This window comes from Petromyzon marinus, chromosome 83, assembly GCF_048934315.1.
Source record: "Petromyzon marinus isolate PM22_M1 ecotype Great Lakes invasive population chromosome 83, UKy_Petmar_22M1.pri1.0, whole genome shotgun sequence".
Taxonomy (NCBI): domain Eukaryota; kingdom Metazoa; phylum Chordata; class Hyperoartia; order Petromyzontiformes; family Petromyzontidae; genus Petromyzon; species Petromyzon marinus.
This window is the reverse complement of record NC_133748.1, coordinates 573,210-592,539: the sequence shown is the minus strand read 5'-3', so window position 1 is coordinate 592,539 and position 19,330 is coordinate 573,210. Positions and strand designations below refer to the sequence as shown.

Genomic DNA, 19,330 nt, shown 5'->3' with positions numbered 1-19,330 from the left:
CAGGTGTAGGTACGGTGACGGTGCCGGTGAGGGCGCCGGTGCCGGTGCCGGTGACTGTGCCGGTGCCGGTGACGGTGACGGTGCCGGTTCTGGTGTCCGTGAGCGAATCCGATCCCGGTTCCAGAGCTCATCCGATCTCACCCACCGCCTTTTCGTATGCATATCAGGTGTGGGGTAGGTGGGTTACTACAGGGGTAGGCGGGTTACTACAGGGGTAGGTGGGTTACTACAGGGGTAGGTGGGTTACAGGTGTGGGTAGGTGGGTTACTACAGCTGTGGGTAGGTGGGTTACTACAGGGGTAGGTGGGTTACTACAGGGGTAGGTGGGTTACTACAGGGGTAGGCGGGTTACAGGTGTGGGTAGGTGGGTTACTACAGGGGTAGGTGGGTTACTACAGCTGTGGGTAGGTGGGTTACTACAGCTGTGGGTAGGTGGGTTACTACAGCTGTGGGTAGGTGAGTTACTACAGCTGTGGGTAGGTGGGTTACTACAGGGGTAGGTGGGTTACTACAGGGGTAGGTGGGTTACTACAGGGGTAGGTGGGTTACTACAGGGGTAGGTGGGTTACTACAGGGGTAGGTGGGTTACTACAGGGGTAGGTGGGTTACTACAGCTGTGGGTAGGTGGGTTACTACAGGGGTAGGTGGGTTACTACAGCTGTGGGTAGGTGGGTTACTACAGCTGTGGGTAGGTGGGTTACTACAGGTGTGGGTAGGTGGGTTACTACAGCTGTGGGTAGGTGAGTTACTACAGCTGTGGGTAGGTGGGTTACTACAGCTGTGGGTAGGTGAGTTACTACAGCTGTGGGTAGCTGGGTTACTACAGCTGTGGGTAGGTGAGTTACTACAGGGGTAGGTGGGTTACTACAGGTGTGGGTAGGTGAGTTACTACAGCTGTGGGTAGGTGGGTTACTACAGGGGTAGGTGGGTTACTACAGGTATGGGTAGGTGGGTTACTACAGGTGTGGGTAGTTGGGTTACTACAGGTGTGGGTAGGTGGGTTACTACAGGGGTAGGTGGGTTACTACAGGTATGGGTAGGTGGGTTACTACAGCTGTGGGTAGGTGGGTTACTACAGGTGTGGGTAGGTGGGTTACTACAGCTGTGGGTAGGTGAGTTACTACAGGGGTAGGTGGGTTACTACAGCTGTGGGTAGGTGGGTTACTACAGGTGTAGGGTAGGTGAGTTACTACAGGGGTAGGTGGGTTACTACAGCTGTGGGTAGGTGGGTTACTACAGCTGTGGGTAGCTGGGTTACTACAGGTGTGGGTAGGTGGGTTACTACAGGGGTAGGTGGGTTACTACAGCTGTGGGTAGGTGGGTTACTACAGCTGTGGGTAGCTGGGTTACTACAGGTGTGGGTAGGTGGGTTACTACAGCTGTGGGTAGGTGGGTTACTACAGCTGTGGGTAGCTGGGTTACTACAGGTGTGGGTAGGTGGGTTACTACAGCTGTGGGTAGGTGGGTTACTACAGCTGTGGGTAAGTGAGTTACTACAGGGGTAGGTGGGTTACTACAGCTGTGGATAGGTGGGTTACTACAGGTGTGGGTAGGTGGGTTACTACAGGGGTAGGTGGGTTACTACAGCTGTGGGTAGGTGGGTTACTACAGCTGTGGGTAGGTGGGTTACTACAGCTGTGGGTAGGTGGGTTACTACAGGGGTAGGTGAGTTACTACAGGGGTAGGTGGGTTACTACAGCTGTGGGTAGGTGGGTTACTACAGGTGTGGGTAGGTGGGTTACTACAGGGGTAGGTGGGTTACTACAGGGGTAGGTGAGTTACTACAGCTGTGGGTAGGTGAGTTACTACAGCTGTGGGTAGGTGGGTTACTACAGGGGTAGGTGGGTTACTACAGGGGTAGGTGAGTTACTACAGGGGTAGGTGAGTTACTACAGGGGTAGGTGGGTTACTACAGGGGTAGGTGAGTTACTACAGGGGTAGGTGGGTTACTACAGGTGTGGGTAGGTGAGTTACTACAGCTGTGGGTAGGTGGGTTACTACAGCTGTGGGTAGGTGGGTTACTACAGGGGTAGGTGAGTTACTACAGCTGTGGGTAGGTGGGTTACTACACGTGTGGGTAGGTGAGTTACTACAGGGGTAGGTGGGTTACTACAGCTGTGGGTAGGTGAGTTACTACAGGGGTAGGTGAGTTACTACAGCTGTGGGTAGGTGGGTTACTACAGGGGTAGGTGAGTTACTACAGGTGTGGGTAGGTGAGTTACTACAGGGGTAGGTGGGTTACTACAGGTGTGGGTAAGTGGGTTACTACAGCTGTGGGTAGGTGGGTTACTACAGGGGTAGGTGGGTTACTACAGGGGTAGGTAGGTTACTACAGGGGTGGGTAGGTGGGTTACTACAGCTGTGGGTAGGTGGGTTACTACAGCTGTGGGTAGGTGAGTTACTACAGCTGTGGGTAGGTGGGTTACTACAGGTGTGGGTAGGTGGGTTACTACAGCTGTGGGTAGGTGAGTTACTACAGGGGTAGGTGGGTTACTACAGGTGTGGGTAGGTGGGTTACTACAGCTGTGGGTAGGTGGGTTACTACAGGGGTAGGTGGGTTACTACAGGGGTAGGTGGGTTACTACAGGGGTAGGTGGGTTACTACAGCTGTGGGTAGGTGGGTTACTACAGCTGTGGGTAGGTGAGTTACTACAGGGGTAGGTGGGTTACTACAGGGGTAGGTGAGTTACTACAGGGGTAGGTGGGTTACTACAGGGGTAGGTGAGTTACTACAGGGGTAGGTGGGTTACTACAGCTGTGGGTAGGTGGGTTACTACAGGGGTAGGTGGGTTACTACAGGTGTGGGTAGGTGGGTTACTACAGGTGTGGGTAGGTGGGTTACTACAGCTGTGGGTAGGTGGGTTACTACAGGTGTGGGTAGGTGGGTTACTACAGCTGTGGGTAGGTGGGTTACTACAGGTGTGGGTAGGTGGGTTACTACAGCTGTGGGTAGGTGAGTTACTACAGGGGTAGGTGGGTTACTACAGGTGTGGGTAGTTGGGTTACTACAGCTGTGGGTAGGTGGGTTACTACAGGGGTAGGTAGGTGGGTTACTACAGGTGTGGGTAGGTGGGTTACTACAGCTGTGGGTAGGTGGGTTACTACAGCTGTGGGTAGGTGGGTTACTACAGGTGTGGGTAGGTGGGTTACTACAGCTGTGGGTAGGTGGGTTACTACAGGTGTGGGTAGGTGGGTTACTACAGCTGTGGGTAGGTGAGTTACTACAGGGGTAGGTGGGTTACTACAGGTGTGGGTAGTTGGGTTACTACAGCTGTGGGTAGGTGGGTTACTACAGGGGTAGGTAGGTGGGTTACTACAGGTGTGGGTAGGTGGGTTACTACAGCTGTGGGTAGGTGGGTTACTACAGGGGTAGGTGGGTTACTACAGGTGTGGGTAGGTGAGTTACTACAGGGGTAGGTGAGTTACTACAGGGGTAGGTGAGTTACTACAGCTGTGGGTAGGTGGGTTACTACAGCTGTGGGTAGGTGAGTTACTACAGGGGTAGGTGGGTTACTACAGGTGTGGGTAGTTGGGTTACTACAGGTGTGGGTAGGTGGGTTACTACAGCTGTGGGTAGGTGGGTCACTACAGGTATGGGTAGGTGAGTTACTACAGCTGTGGGTAGGTGGGTTACTACAGGGGTAGGTGAGTTACTACAGCTGTGGGTAGGTGGGTTACTACAGCTGTGGGTAGGTGGGTTACTACAGGGGTAGGTGGGTTACTACAGCTGTGGGTAGGTGGGTTACTACAGCTGTGGGTAGGTGAGTTACTACAGGGGTAGGTGGGTTACTACAGCTGTGGGTAGGTGGGTTACTACAGCTGTGGGTAGGTGGGTTACTACAGCTGTGGGTAGGTGAGTTACTACAGGGGTAGGTGGGTTACTACAGCTGTGGGTAGGTGGGTTACTACAGCTGTGGGTAGGTGGGTTACTACAGGGGTAGGTGGGTTACTACAGCTGTGGGTAGGTGGGTTACTACAGCTGTGGGTAGGTGAGTTACTACAGGGGTAGGTGGGTTACTACAGCTGTGGGTAGGTGAGTTACTACAGCTGTGGGTAGGTGGGTTACTACAGCTGTGGGTAGGTGGGTTACTACAGGGGTAGGTGGGTTACTACAGGGGTAGGTAGGTGGGTTACTACAGGGGTAGGTGAGTTACTACAGCTGTGGGTAGGTGAGTTACTACAGGGGTAGGTAGCTGGGTTACTACAGGTGTGGGTAGGTGAGTTACTACAGGTGTGGGTAGGTGGGTTACTACAGGGGTAGGTGAGTTACTACAGGGGTAGGTGGGTTACTACAGCTGTGGGTAGGTGGGTTACTACAGCTGTGGGTAGGTGGGTTACTACAGCTGTGGGTAGGTGGGTTACTACAGGGGTAGGTGGGTTACTACAGGGGTAGGTGGGTTACTACAGGGGTAGGTGGGTTACAGGTGTGGGTAGGTGGGTTACTACAGGGGTAGGTGGGTTACTACAGGGGTAGGCGGGTTACTACAGGGGTAGGTGGGTTACTACAGGGGTAGGTGGGTTACAGGTGTGGGTAGGTGGGTTACTACAGGGGTAGGTGGGTTACTACAGGGGTAGGTGGGTTACTACAGGGGTAGGCGGGTTACTACAGGTATGGGTAGGTTGGTTACTACAGGGGTAGGTGGGTTACTACAGGTGTGGGTAGGTGGGTTACTACAGCTGTGGGTAGGTGGGTTACTACAGCTGTGGGTAGGTGGGTTACTACAGCTGTGGGTAGGTGAGTTACTACAGCTGTGGGTAGGTGGGTTACTACAGGGGTAGGTGGGTTACTACAGGGGTAGGTGGGTTACTACAGGGGTAGGTGGGTTACTACAGGGGTAGGTGGGTTACTACAGGGGTAGGTGGGTTACTACAGGGGTAGGTGGGTTACTACAGCTGTGGGTAGGTGGGTTACTACAGGGGTAGGTGGGTTACTACAGCTGTGGGTAGGTGGGTTACTACAGGTGTGGGTAGGTGGGTTACTACAGCTGTGGGTAGGTGGGTTACTACAGGGGTAGGTGGGTTACTACAGGGGTAGGTGGGTTACTACAGGTGTGGGTAGGTGGGTTACTACAGGGGTAGGTGGGTTACTACAGGGGTAGGTGGGTTACTACAGGTGTGGGTAGGTGAGTTACTACAAGGGTAGGTGGGTTACTACAGCTGTGGGTAGCTGGGTTACTACAGGGGTAGGTGGGTTACTACAGGGGTGGGTAGGTGGGTTACTACAGGGGTAGGTGGGTTACTACAGGGGTAGGTGGGTTACTACAGGTGTGGGTAGGTGAGTTACTACAGGGGTAGGTGGGTTACTACAGGTGTGGGTAGGTGAGTTACTACAGGGGTAGGTGGGTTACTACAGCTGTGGGTAGATGGGTTACTACAGGTGTGGGTAGGTGGGTTACTACAGCTGTGGGTAGGTGGGTTACTACAGGGGTAGGTGGGTTACTACAGCTGTGGGTAGGTGGGTTACTACAGCTGTGGGTAGGTGGGTTACTACAGCTGTGGGTAGGTGGGTTACTACAGGGGTAGGTGGGTTACTACAGGGGTAGGTGGGTTACTACAGCTGTGGGTAGGTGGGTTACTACAGCTGTGGGTAGGTGGGTTACTACAGGTGTGGGTAGGTGGGTTACTACAGCTGTGGGTAGGTGAGTTACTACAGGGGTAGGTGGGTTACTACAGGGGTAGGTGGGTTACTACAGCTGTGGGTAGGTGGGTTACTACAGGGGTAGGTGGGTTACTACAGCTGTGGGTAGGTGGGTTACTACAGCTGTGGGTAGGTGGGTTACTACAGCTGTGGGTAGGTGGGTTACTACAGCTGTGGGTAGGTGAGTTACTACAGGGGTAGGTGGGTTACTACAGCTGTGGGTAGGTGGGTTACTACAGGGGTAGGTGGGTTACTACAGCTGTGGGTAGGTGGGTTACTACAGCTGTGGGTAGGTGGGTTACTACAGCTGTGGGTAGGTGGGTTACTACAGCTGTGGGTAGGTGGGTTACTACAGCTGTGGGTAGGTGGGTTACTACAGGGGTAGGTGGGTTACTACAGCTGTGGGTAGGTGGGTTACTACAGGGGTAGGTGGGTTACTACAGGGGTAGGTGAGTTACTACAGCTGTGGGTAGGTGGGTTACTACAGCTGTGGGTAGGCGGGTTACTACAGCTGTGGGTAGGTGGGTTACTACAGCTGTGGGTAGGTGGGTTACTACAGCTGTGGGTAGGTGGGTTACTACAGCTGTGGGTAGGTGGGTTACTACAGCTGTGGGTAGGTGGGTTACTACAGGGGTAGGTGGGTTACTACAGCTGTGGGTAGGTGAGTTACTACAGGGGTAGGTGAGTTACTACAGCTGTGGGTAGGTGGGTTACTACAGCTGTGGGTAGGTGAGTTACTACAGGTGTGGGTAGGTGGGTTACTACAGGTGTGGGTAGGTGGGTTACTACAGCTGTGGGTAGGTGGGTTACTACAGGGGTAGGTGGGTTACTACAGCTGTGGGTAGGTGGGTTACTACAGGTGTGGGTAGGTGGGTTACTACAGCTGTGGGTAGGTGAGTTACTACAGCTGTGGGTAGGTGAGTTACTACAGCTGTGGGTAGGTGGGTTACTACAGCTGTGGGTAGGTGGGTTACTACAGGGGTAGGTGAGTTACTACAGGGGTAGGTGAGTTACTACAGCTGTGGGTAGGTGAGTTACTACAGCTGTGGGTAGGTGAGTTACTACAGGGGTAGGTGAGTTACTACAGGGGTAGGTGAGTTACTACAGCTGTGGGTAGGTGGGTTACTACAGGGGTAGGTGGGTTACTACAGCTGTGGGTAGGTGAGTTACTACAGGTGTAGGGTAGGTGGGTTACTACAGGGGTAGGTGGGTTACTACAGGTGTGGGTAGGTGAGTTACTACAGGGGTAGGTGGGTTACTACAGGTGTGGGTAGGTGGGTTACTACAGCTGTGGGTAGGTGGGTTACTACAGGTGTGGGTGGGTGGGTAGGCAGGTGAGTGGCTGAGTGAGTGGCTGTGTGGTGGGTGACTGATTGGTTGAGTGAGTGACTGAGTGACTGACTAAGTGGCTGACTGAGTGGCTGAGTGACTGAGTGGCTCACTGAGTGACTGACTCACTGACTCACTGAGTGAGTGACTCACTGACTCACTGAGTGAGTGACTCACTGAGTGAGTGACTCACTGAGTGAGTGACTCACTGAGTGAGTGAGTGACTGAGTGAGTGACTGAGTGAGTGACTGAGTGAGTGACTGAGTGAGTGAATGAGTGAGTGAATGAGTGACTGACTGAGTGAGTGACTGAGTGAGTGACTGACTGAGTGACTGAGTGACTGACTGACTGACTGAGTGACTGACTGAGTGACTGAGTAACTGAGTGACTGAGTAACTGAGTGAGTGAATGAGTGACTGACTGACTGAGTGACTGACTGACTGAGTGACTCACTGAGTGAGTGACTCACTGAGTGAGTGACTCACTGAGTGAGTGACTGAGTGAGTGAATGAGTGAGTGACTGAGTGAGTGACTGAGTGAGTGACTGACTGAGTGAGTGACTGAGTGACTGACTGACTGAGTGACTGACTGACTGAGTGACTGACTGAGTGACTGAGTAACTGAGTGACTGAGTAACTGAGTGAGTGAATGAGTGACTGACTGAGTGAGTGAATGAGTGACTGACTGACTGAGTGACTGACTGAGTGACTGACTGAGTGGCTGACTGACTGAGTGAGTGAATGAGTGACTGAGTGACTGACTGAGTGACTGACTGACTGAGTGAATGAATGAGTGGCTGACTGAGTGACTGACTGAGTGACTGAGTGACTGACTGAGTAACTGAGTGACTGAGTAACTGAGTGAGTGAATGAGTGGCTGACTGACTGAGTGGCTGACTGACTGAGTGAATGAATGAGTGACTGACTGAGTGACTGAGTGACTGACTGAGTGACTGACTGAGTGACTGAGTGACTCACTGAGTGAGTGACTGAGTGACTGACTGAGTGAGTGACTGAGTGACTGACTGAGTGACTGAGTGACTGACTGAGTGACTGAGTGACTAACTGAGTGACTCACTGAGTGAGTTACTGACTGAGTGGCTGACTGAGTGACTGAGTGAGTGACTGACTGAGTGACTGACTGAGTGACTGAGTAACTGAGTGACTGAGTAACTGAGTGAGTGAATGAGTGGCTGACTGACTGAGTGGCTGACTGACTGAGTGAATGAATGAGTGACTGACTGAGTAACTGAGTGAATGAGTGACTGAGTAACTGAGTGAATGAGTGACTGAGTGACTGACTGAGTGACTGACTGAGTGACTGACTGAGTGACTGAGTGACTCACTGAGTGAGTGACTGAGTGAGTTACTAACTGAGTGACTGAGTGGCTGACTGAGTGACTGAGTGAGTGACTGACTGAGTGACTGAGTGAGTGACTGAGTGAGTGACTGAGTGAGTGACTGACTGAGTGACTGAGTGAGTGACTCACTGAGTGAGTGACTGACTGACTGAGTGACTAACTGAGTGACTACGCTTCTAGGCGTGGCTGACCAGCTCCAGACGAACTGTGCGAGTGATCTCCGAGTGATCCTCAAGTCTCTGTTCGAGATGTCCACCACGAGGCCGGCCAGCGAACACGAACGTGGTGCGCACCACACTGTACACACACCGCACTGTACAAACAACGCACACCGCACTGTACACGGCACACCCCACTGTACACCGCACCCCACACTGTACACCGCACACCCCACTGTACACCGCACACTACACTGTACACGGCACACACTGTATACCGCACACTACACCGCACACTACACTGTACACGGCACACACTGTATACCGCACACCCCACTGTACACGACACGCACTGTATACCGCACACCGCACTGTACACCACACACCGCACTGTACACGGCACACACTGTATACCGCACACCACACTGTACACGGCACACACTGTACACCGCACTTTACTGTGCACTGTACAGGCGGTCCCGGCTCTCACGACGTAGAACTATAATTGTGTGTTGCGTGTGACGTGTTGCGTGTGACGTGTTGCGTGTGACGTGTTGCATGTGACATGTTGTGTGTGATGTGTTGCGTGTGACGTGTTGCGTGTGACGTGTTGCGTGTGACGTGTTGCGTGTGACATGTTGTGTGTGACGTGTTGCGTGTGACGTGTTGCGTGTGACATGTTGTGTGTGACGTGTTGCGTGTGACGTGTTGCGTGTGACATGTTGTGTGTGACGTGTTGCGTGTGACATGTTGCGTGTGACGTGTGACGTGTTGCGTGTGACGTGTGACGTGTGACGTGTTGCGTGTGACGTGTGACGTGTGACATGTGACGTGTGACGTGTGACGTGTTGCGTGTGACGTGTTGCGTGTGACGTGTTGTGTGTGACATGTTGCGTGTGACGTGTGACATGTTGCGTGTGACGTTGCGTGTGACGTGTTGCGTGTGACGTGTGACGTGTTGCGTGTGACGTGTTGCGTGTGACATGTTGCGTGTGACATGTGACGTGTGACATGTGACGTGTGACGTGTTGCGTGTGACATGTTGCGTGTGACGTGTGACGTGTTGCGTGTGACGTGTTGCGTGTTACATGTTGCGTGTTACGTGTGGCGTGTGACGTGTGACGTGTTGCGTGTTGCGTGTGGCGTGTTGTGTGTTGTGTGCAGTGCCAGCCTTGGTGCACGACCCGCTGCTGGAGGACTGTGCCCTGTGCAGGGAGGTGGAGTCCGGAGCGGAGAGAAGCCGCAGCAAGACGCAGCACTTCACAGGTCACTCACACACACACACACTGTGTGTAACACACACACACTGTGTGTAACACACACACACTGTGTGTAACACAGGTCACTCACTCACACACACACTGTGTGTATCACAGGTCACTCACACACACACTGTGTGTATCACAGGTCACTCACACACACACACACACTGTGTGTATCACAGGTCACTCACACACACACTGTGTGTATCACAGGTCACTCACACACACACACACACTGTGTGTATCACAGGTCACTCACACACACACACACTGTGTGTAACACAGGTCACTCACACACACACACACTGTGTGTATCACAGGTCACTCACACACACACACACTGTGTGTAACACAGGTCACTCACACACACACACACTGTGTGTATCACAGGTCACTCACACACACACACTGTGTGTATCACAGGTCACTCACACACACACTGTGTGTATCACAGGTCACTCACACACACACACACACTGTGTGTATCACAGGTCACTCACACACACACTGTGTGTATCACAGGTCACTCACACACACACACACTGTGTGTATCACAGGTCACTCACACACACACACACACACTGTGTGTATCACAGGTCACTCACACACACACACACTGTGTGTATCACAGGTCACTCACACACACACACTGTGTGTATCACAGGTCACTCACACACACACACACTGTGTGTATCACAGGTCACTCACACACACACACTGTGTGTATCACAGGTCACTCACACACACACACTGTGTGTATCACAGGTCACTCACACACACACACACTGTGTGTATCACAGGTCACTCACACACACACACTGTGTGTATCACAGGTCACTCACACACACACTGTGTGTATCACAGGTCACTCACACACACACTGTGTGTATCACAGGTCACTCACACACACACTGTGTGTATCACAGGTCACTCACACACACACTGTGTGTATCACAGGTCACTCACACACACACTGTGTGTATCACAGGTCACTCACACACACACACACTGTCAGTGTATCACAGGTCACTCACACACACACTGTGTGTATCACAGGTCACTCACACACACACACACTGTGTGTATCACAGGTCACTCACACTCACACACACTGTGTGTATCACAGGTCACTCACACACACACACACTGTGTGTATCACAGGTCACTCACACACACACACACTGTGTGTATCACAGGTCACTCACACTCACACACACTGTGTGTATCACAGGTCACTCACACACACACACACTGTGTGTATCACAGGTCACTCACACACACACACTGTGTGTATCACAGGTCACTCACACACACACACACTGTGTGTATCACAGGTCACTCACACACACACACACTGTCAGTGTATCACAGGTCACTCACACACACACTGTGTGTATCACAGGTCACTCACACACACACACTGTGTGTATCACAGGTCACTCACACACACACACACTGTGTGTAACACAGGTCACTCACACACACACACACTGTGTGTAACACAGGTCACTCACACACACACACTGTGTGTATCACAGGTCACTCACTCACACACACTGTGTGTATCACAGGTCACTCACACACTGTGTGTATCACAGGTCACTCACACACTGTGTGTATCACAGGTCACTCACTCACACACACACTGTGTGTATCACAGGTCACTCACACACACACACTGTGTGTATCACAGGTCACTCACACACACACACACTGTGTGTATCACAGGTCACTCACACACACACACTGTGTGTATCACAGGTCACTCACACACACACACACTGTGTGTATCACAGGTCACTCACACACACTGTGTACACTGTGTGTAACACAGGTCACTCTCACACACACTGTGTGTAACACAGGTCACTCACACACACACTGTGTGTATCACAGGTCACTCACACACTGTGTGTATCACAGGTCACTCACACACACACTGTGTGTATCACAGGTCACTCACACACACACACACTGTGTGTATCACAGGTCACTCTCACACACACTGTGTGTAACACAGGTCACTCTCACACACACTGTGTGTAACACAGGTCACTCACACACACACACACTGTGTGTATCACAGGTCACTCACACACACACTGTGTGTAACACAGGTCACTCTCACACACACTGTGTGTATCACAGGTCACTCACACACACACACACTGTGTGTATCACAGGTCACTCACACACACACTGTGTGTAACACAGGTCACTCACACACACACACACTGTGTGTATCACAGGTCACTCACACACACACACACTGTGTGTAACACAGGTCACTCACACACACACACACTGTGTGTATCACAGGTCACTCACTCACACACACACTGTGTGTATCACAGGTCACTCACACACACACACACTGTGTGTATCACAGGTCACTCACACACACACACACTGTGTGTATCACAGGTCACTCACACACACACACACTGTGTGTAACACAGGTCACTCACACACACACACACTGTGTGTATCACAGGTCACTCACACACACACACTGTGTGTATCACAGGTCACTCACACACACACACTGTGTGTATCACAGGTCACTCACACACACACACACTGTGTGTATCACAGGTCACTCACACACACACACACTGTGTGTATCACAGGTCACTCTCACACACACTGTGTGTATCACAGGTCACTCACACACACACACACTGTGTGTATCACAGGTCACTCACACACACACACTGTGTGTAACACAGGTCACTCACACACACACACACTGTGTGTATCACAGGTCACTCACACACACACACACTGTGTGTATCACAGGTCACTCACACACACACTGTGTGTATCACAGGTCACTCACACACACACTGTGTGTATCACAGGTCACTCACACACACACACACTGTGTGTATCACAGGTCACTCACACACACACACACTGTGTGTATCACAGGTCACTCACACACACACACACTGTGTGTATCACAGGTCACTCACACACACACACACTGTGTGTATCACAGGTCACTCACACACACACACACTGTGTGTATCACAGGTCACTCACACACACACTGTGTGTATCACAGGTCACTCACACACACACACTGTGTGTATCACAGGTCACTCACACACACACACACTGTGTGTATCACAGGTCACTCACACACACTGTGTGTATCACAGGTCACTCACACACACACTGTGTGTATCACAGGTCACTCACACACACACACACTGTGTGTATCACAGGTCACACACACACACACTGTGTGTATCACAGGTCACTCACACACACACTGTGTGTATCACAGGTCACTCACACACACACACACTGTGTGTATCACAGGTCACTCACACACACACTGTGTGTATCACAGGTCACTCACACACACACTGTGTGTATCACAGGTCACTCACACACACACACACTGTGTGTATCACAGGTCACTCACACACACACTGTGTGTATCACAGGTCACTCACACACACACTGTGTGTATCACAGGTCACTCACACACACACACACTGTGTGTATCACAGGTCACTCACACACACACTGTGTGTATCACAGGTCACTCACACACACACTGTGTGTATCACAGGTCACTCACACACACACACACACTGTGTGTATCACAGGTCACTCACACACACACTGTGTGTATCACAGGTCACTCACACACACACTGTGTGTATCACAGGTCACTCACACACACACACACTGTGTGTATCACAGGTCACTCACACACACACTGTGTGTATCACAGGTCACTCACACACACACTGTGTGTATCACAGGTCACTCACACACACACACACTGTGTGTATCACAGGTCACTCACACACACACTGTGTGTATCACAGGTCACTCACACACACACTGTGTGTATCACAGGTCACTCACACACACACACACTGTGTGTATCACAGGTCACTCACACACACACTGTGTGTATCACAGGTCACTCACACACACACACACACTGTGTGTATCACAGGTCACTCACACACACACTGTGTGTATCACAGGTCACTCACACACACACTGTGTGTATCACAGGTCACTCACACACACACACACTGTGTGTATCACAGGTCACTCACACACACACTGTGTGTATCACAGGTCACTCACACACACACTGTGTGTATCACAGGTCACTCACACACACACACACTGTGTGTATCACAGGTCACTCACACACACACTGTGTGTATCACAGGTCACTCACACACACACTGTGTGTATCACAGGTCACTCACACACACACTGTGTGTATCACAGGTCACTCACACACACACTGTGTGTATCACAGGTCACTCACACACACACTGTGTGTATCACAGGTCACTCACACACACACACACTGTGTGTATCACAGGTCACTCACACACACACTGTGTGTATCACAGGTCACTCACACACACACACACTGTGTGTATCACAGGTCACTCACACACACACACACACACTGTGTGTATCACAGGTCACTCACACACACACTGTGTGTATCACAGGTCACTCACACACACACTGTGTGTATCACAGGTCACTCACACACACACACACTGTGTGTATCACAGGTCACTCACACACACACTGTGTGTATCACAGGTCACACACACACTGTGTGTATCACAGGTCACTCACACACACACACACTGTGTGTATCACAGGTCACTCACACACACACTGTGTGTATCACAGGTCACTCACACACACACTGTGTGTATCACAGGTCACTCACACACACACACTGTGTACACTGTGTGTGTGTGTGTAACAGTGTGTGTGTGTGTGTGTCACTGTGTGTGTGTCACTGTGTGTGTGTGTGTGTAACAGTGTGTGTGTGTGTGTGTCACTGTGTGTGTGTCACTGTGTGTGTGTGTGTAACAGTGTGTGTGTGTGTGTCACTGTGTGTGTGTCACTGTGTGTGTGTGTGTGTATACACACTGTGTACACACACACACTGTGTATACACTGTGTGTGTGTACACTGTGTGTGTACACTGTGTGTGTACACTGTGTGTGTGTACACTGTGTGTGTACACTGTGTGTATACTGTGTGTGTGTACACTGTGTGTGTGTACACTGTGTGTGTGTGTACTGTGTGTGTGTGTACACTGTGTATACACTGTGTCAGTGTGTATCACAGGTCTCACACTCACTGTCACTGTGTGTGTGTGTGTCACAGGTCTCACACTCTCACTGTGTGTATCACTGTGTGTATCACAGGTCTCTCACTGTCACTGTATATATATAAAACTATCTGTGTGTGTGTGTGTCACAGGTCTCACACTCTCACTGTGTACACTGTGTGTGTGTGTACACTGTGTATACTGTGTATGTAACAGTGTGTACACAGTGTGTACACACAGTGTACACACTGTGTGTACACTGTGTGTACACTGTCACTGTGTGTAACACTGTGTCAGTGTGTACACTGTGTCAGTGTGTGTGTCACTGTGTGTATACTGTGTGTGTGTGTACACTGTGTATCACAGGTCTCACACTCTGTACACTGTGTATACTGTGTGTGTACACAGTGTATACACAGTGACAGTGTATACACTGTGTGTACACTGTCACTGTGTATAACACTGTGTACACTGTGTGTACACAGTGTACACTGTGTGTACACAGTGTGTGTACACTGTGTCAGTGTGTGTGTCACTGTGTGTATACTGTGTGTGTACACTGTGTGTGTCTGTATCACTGTGTGTATAACTATGTGTGTGTGTCACTGTGTGTCTCACTGTGTGTCACTATGTGTGTGTGTGTGTATCAGTGTGTGTATAACTGTGTGTATCACTATGTGTCACTGTGTGTGTGTGTATATCACTGTCTCACTGTGTGTGCGTGTCACTGTGTGTGTCACTGTGTGTGTGTCACTGTGTGTGTGTGTCACTGTGTCTGTGTTACTGTGTGTGTGTATCACTGTGTCTGTGTGTCACTGTGTCACTGTGTGTGTGTATCACTGTGTCACTGTGTGTGTGTGTCACTGTGTGTGTGTCACTGTGTGTGTGTCACTGTGTGTGTGTCACTGTGTGTGTGTGTGTACACTGTGTGTGTGTACACTGTGTGTGTAACAGTGTACACTGTGTGTATATATATAACTATCTGTGTGTGTGTATCACTGTGTGTGTAACAGTGTACACTGTGTGTGTATAACTCTGTCACTGTGTGTGTCTATATATATAACTATCTGTGTGTGTGTATCACTGTGTGTGTCACTGTGTGTGTCACTGTGTGTGTCACTGTGTGTAACTGTGTGTGTGTGTCTCACAGGTGTCTCACTCACTGTGTGTCTGTAACAGTGTGTGTGTATCAGTGTGTATCACTGTGTGTGTGTCACTGTGTGTGTGTGTCACTGTGTGTGTGTGTGTGTGTCACTGTGTGTGTGTGTCACTGTGTGTGTGTGTCACTGTGTGTGTGTGTCACTGTGTGTCACTGTGTGTGTATCACTGTGTGTGTGTCACTGTGTGTGTGTGTATCAGTGTATCACTGTGTGTACACACACTGTGTGTGTGTGTCACTGTGTGTGTGTGTCACTGTGTGTGTGTCACTGTGTGTCACTGTGTCACTGTGTGTCACTGTGTATCACTGTGTGTGTGTGTCACTGTGTGTGTGTCACTGTGTGTGTGTGTCACTGTGTGTCACTGTGTGTCACTGTGTGTATCACTGTGTGTGTGTCACTGTGTCACTGTGTGTGTATCACTGTGTGTGTGTCACTATGTGTGTGTGTCACTGTGTCACTGTGTGTGTGTCACTGTGTCTGTGTGTGTGTCACTGTGTCACTGTGTGTCTCACTGTGTGTGTGTGTGTCACTGTGTCACTGTGTCACTGTGTGTATCACTGTGTCACTGTGTGTGTCACTGTGTCACTGTGTGTGTGTATGTCACTGTGTGTGTGTCACTGTGTGTGTCACTGTGTCACTGTGTGTGTCACTGTGTGTGTCACTGTGTCACTGTGTGTGTGTATCACTGTGTGTGTCACTGTGTGTATCACTGTGTGTGTGTCTCACTGTGTGTGTGTCACTGTGTGTATCATTGTGTCACTGTGTGTGTCACTGTGTGTGTCACTGTGTGTATCATTGTGTCACTGTGTGTGTCACTGTGTGTGTCACTGTGTGTGTATCACTGTGTGTGTGTCACTGTGTGTGTGTATCACTGTGTGTGTGTATCACTGTGTCTGTGTGTCACTGTGTGTGTGTGTCACTGTGTGTGTGTCACTGTGTCTGTGTGTCACTGTGTGTGTGTGTCACTGTGTTTGTGTCACTGTGCGTGTCACTGTGTGTGTGTGTGTCACTGTGTTTGTGTCACTGTGTGTAATTGGCTGGCTGAGGTGCCATCTGTTGAGGAAGTACTGAAGGCGATCCGGAGTTTGAGACCAGGAAAGGCAGCGGGCAGAGATGATCTCCCAAGCGAAATGCCGAGGGAGGGTGGCGTTTGTGCACAGACTGCCCAATATGACATCATAACAACAGTCTGAACCACTGGATGGGTTCCGCAGGATTGGAAGGATGCCCTGGTGGTCCCCCTCTTTAAGAAGGGGGACCGCACAGACTGTAACAACTACAGGGGCATCTCACTCCTCAGTGTGCCGGGAAAGGTCCTGGCAAGGATTATTCAGCATCGCCTTGCCAGGCACGCTGAGGAGAGGCTTGCGGAGCCCCAATGCGGTTTCAGGAAAGGGTGGTCCTGCACTGATGCCATATTTTCTGTCCGTTTGCTACAGCAGAGGTGTAGGGAATTCCAGCAAGACCTACATCTCTGCTTTATTGACCTGGTCAAGGCCTATGATACCATCAATAGGTCTGGGCTCTGGGTTGTTCTTCGTGCTTTTGGAGTACCTGACCCTCTGCTCACGATCATTAAGGACCTTCATGATGGTGAGCGGGCCCGGGTAAAACTACGTGGCCGGGAGTCAGAGCCATTCCCTGTTCACCTTGGGGTGCGACAGGGATGTCCTCTGGCTCCCACATTATTTAACATCTATTTTGACCACGTAGTTAGTGAAGCCTTCAATAGCTGTACCGGGGGAATCTCCATATGGTACAGATATAATGGGAGGCTGATCGATGCCTGGGTGCGGTCAAGGGATGGCTCCCTATTGCTCAACCACGTTATGTATGCCGATGATTTGGTAATAGCTGCTCATTCAGAGGAGGAGTTGGAGACGCTGCTGCTGAGACTGGAGCGTGCCACTAAGAGATGGGGCCTTACCATCAGCCCCACCAAAACTAAGCACCTGCCTGGGTATTTTGTACCATCAGACATTCCGCCCCCACAACTCCCAATCGGTGATGGGGCAGTTGTGGAGAGAGTGGAGAGTTTCCCATACCTGGGCAGTGTGCTTATGACCGGCTCCAGTTTAACAGCAGAGGTCTCACTCCGAATCAGTCGAGCAGCAATATCTTTTCATCGGTTGCGTAGCGCTATGTGGAAGCTACCTGGTCTGTCGCTCCGCACTAAGCTTCAGGTCTTCTCGGCCACGGTCATTCCCTCCCTTCTCTACACTTGCGAAACGTGGACCCCCTTAATGGAACATCTTCGCCGGTTAGAAACATTTAGGCTAGCCTGCCTACGATCCAACCTGGGTTTAACCAGGCTGGATTGTGTGAGGAGCTCACAAATTCTTGAAAGATCTGGGCAAGGTCCCATCGGTGAGCTCCTCCGGCAGGCAAGGCTGCTTTGGCTGGGTCATGTAGCCCGCATGCCCAGCCACCGCATGTCGAAACAGCTTTTGTTCGGCCGGATCAAGGGGGCTAAACGGGCGCGGCACAGGCTAGAGAAGAGATGGAGTGACGTGGTACAGGAGGACGTGGAGCTGAGTGGACTTGCCGATGACTGGTACCAGCGGTGTCAAGATCGGCCTCTGTGGAGGAGGCTCGTGAAGGATGCTACTGGGCAGTTGGAGGTAGTCGCCCTCCAACAACAACGGAGGGCGGAGGAGCGACGCTCACAACAACGAGCGGAGCGCCGGGTGGCTAAAGCACAGCAGGTTGGCACAGTAGGGGGCACAGGTGGTGCATCAGCCAGTCATCTCAGTCAGTCGACCCGTGGCACCTGGGTCTGCCCTGTGACCTCCTGCCAGCAGGCGTTCGACACTTCACGTGGCCTCAGGGTGCACATAGCCTGGCACAAGCGTCGTGGTGACGTCACTGCCACTTAGTGGCGAATGGCGTTTGTTATTGTTGTGTGTGTCACTGTGTGCGTGTGTCACTGTACGTGTGTCACTGTGTGTGTGTCACTGTACGTGTGTCACTGTGTGTGTGTCACTGTGTGTGTGTGTCACTGTGTGTGTGTGTCACTGTGTGTGTGTGTGTCACTGTGTGTCACTGTGTGTGTCACTGTGTGTCACTGTGTGTGTGTGTGTCACTGTGTGTGTGTGTGTCACTGTGTGTGTGTGTGTCACTGTGTGTGTGTGTGTCACTGTGTGTGTGTCACTGTGTGTGTGTCACTGTGTGTGTGTGTGTCACTGTGTGTGTGTGTGTCACTGTGTGTGTGTCACTGTGTGTGTGTGTCACTGTGTGTGTGTGTGTGTGTCACTGTGTGTGTGTCACTGTGTGTGTGTCACTGTGTGTGTCACTGTGTGTGTGT

At 51.2% G+C, this 19,330-nt stretch overlaps 1 protein-coding gene across 1 annotated transcript in view; it reads left to right on the top strand.

The window, feature by feature from the left end:
- The window catches only part of ZFYVE28 (zinc finger FYVE-type containing 28), a 51,524-nt gene extending 41,717 nt beyond the window's left edge, over nucleotides 1-9,807 (top strand). Inside the window, exons 11-13 of the mRNA XM_076057530.1 lie at nucleotides 4-167; nucleotides 8,508-8,612; nucleotides 9,650-9,807. Of these exons, the coding sequence (XP_075913645.1) occupies nucleotides 4-167; nucleotides 8,508-8,612; nucleotides 9,650-9,801 (421 nt within the window). The 3' untranslated portion in view covers nucleotides 9,802-9,807. The remainder of the gene's footprint in view (nucleotides 1-3; nucleotides 168-8,507; nucleotides 8,613-9,649) is intronic.
- The last annotated feature ends 9,523 nt before the right edge of the window (nucleotides 9,808-19,330 follow it).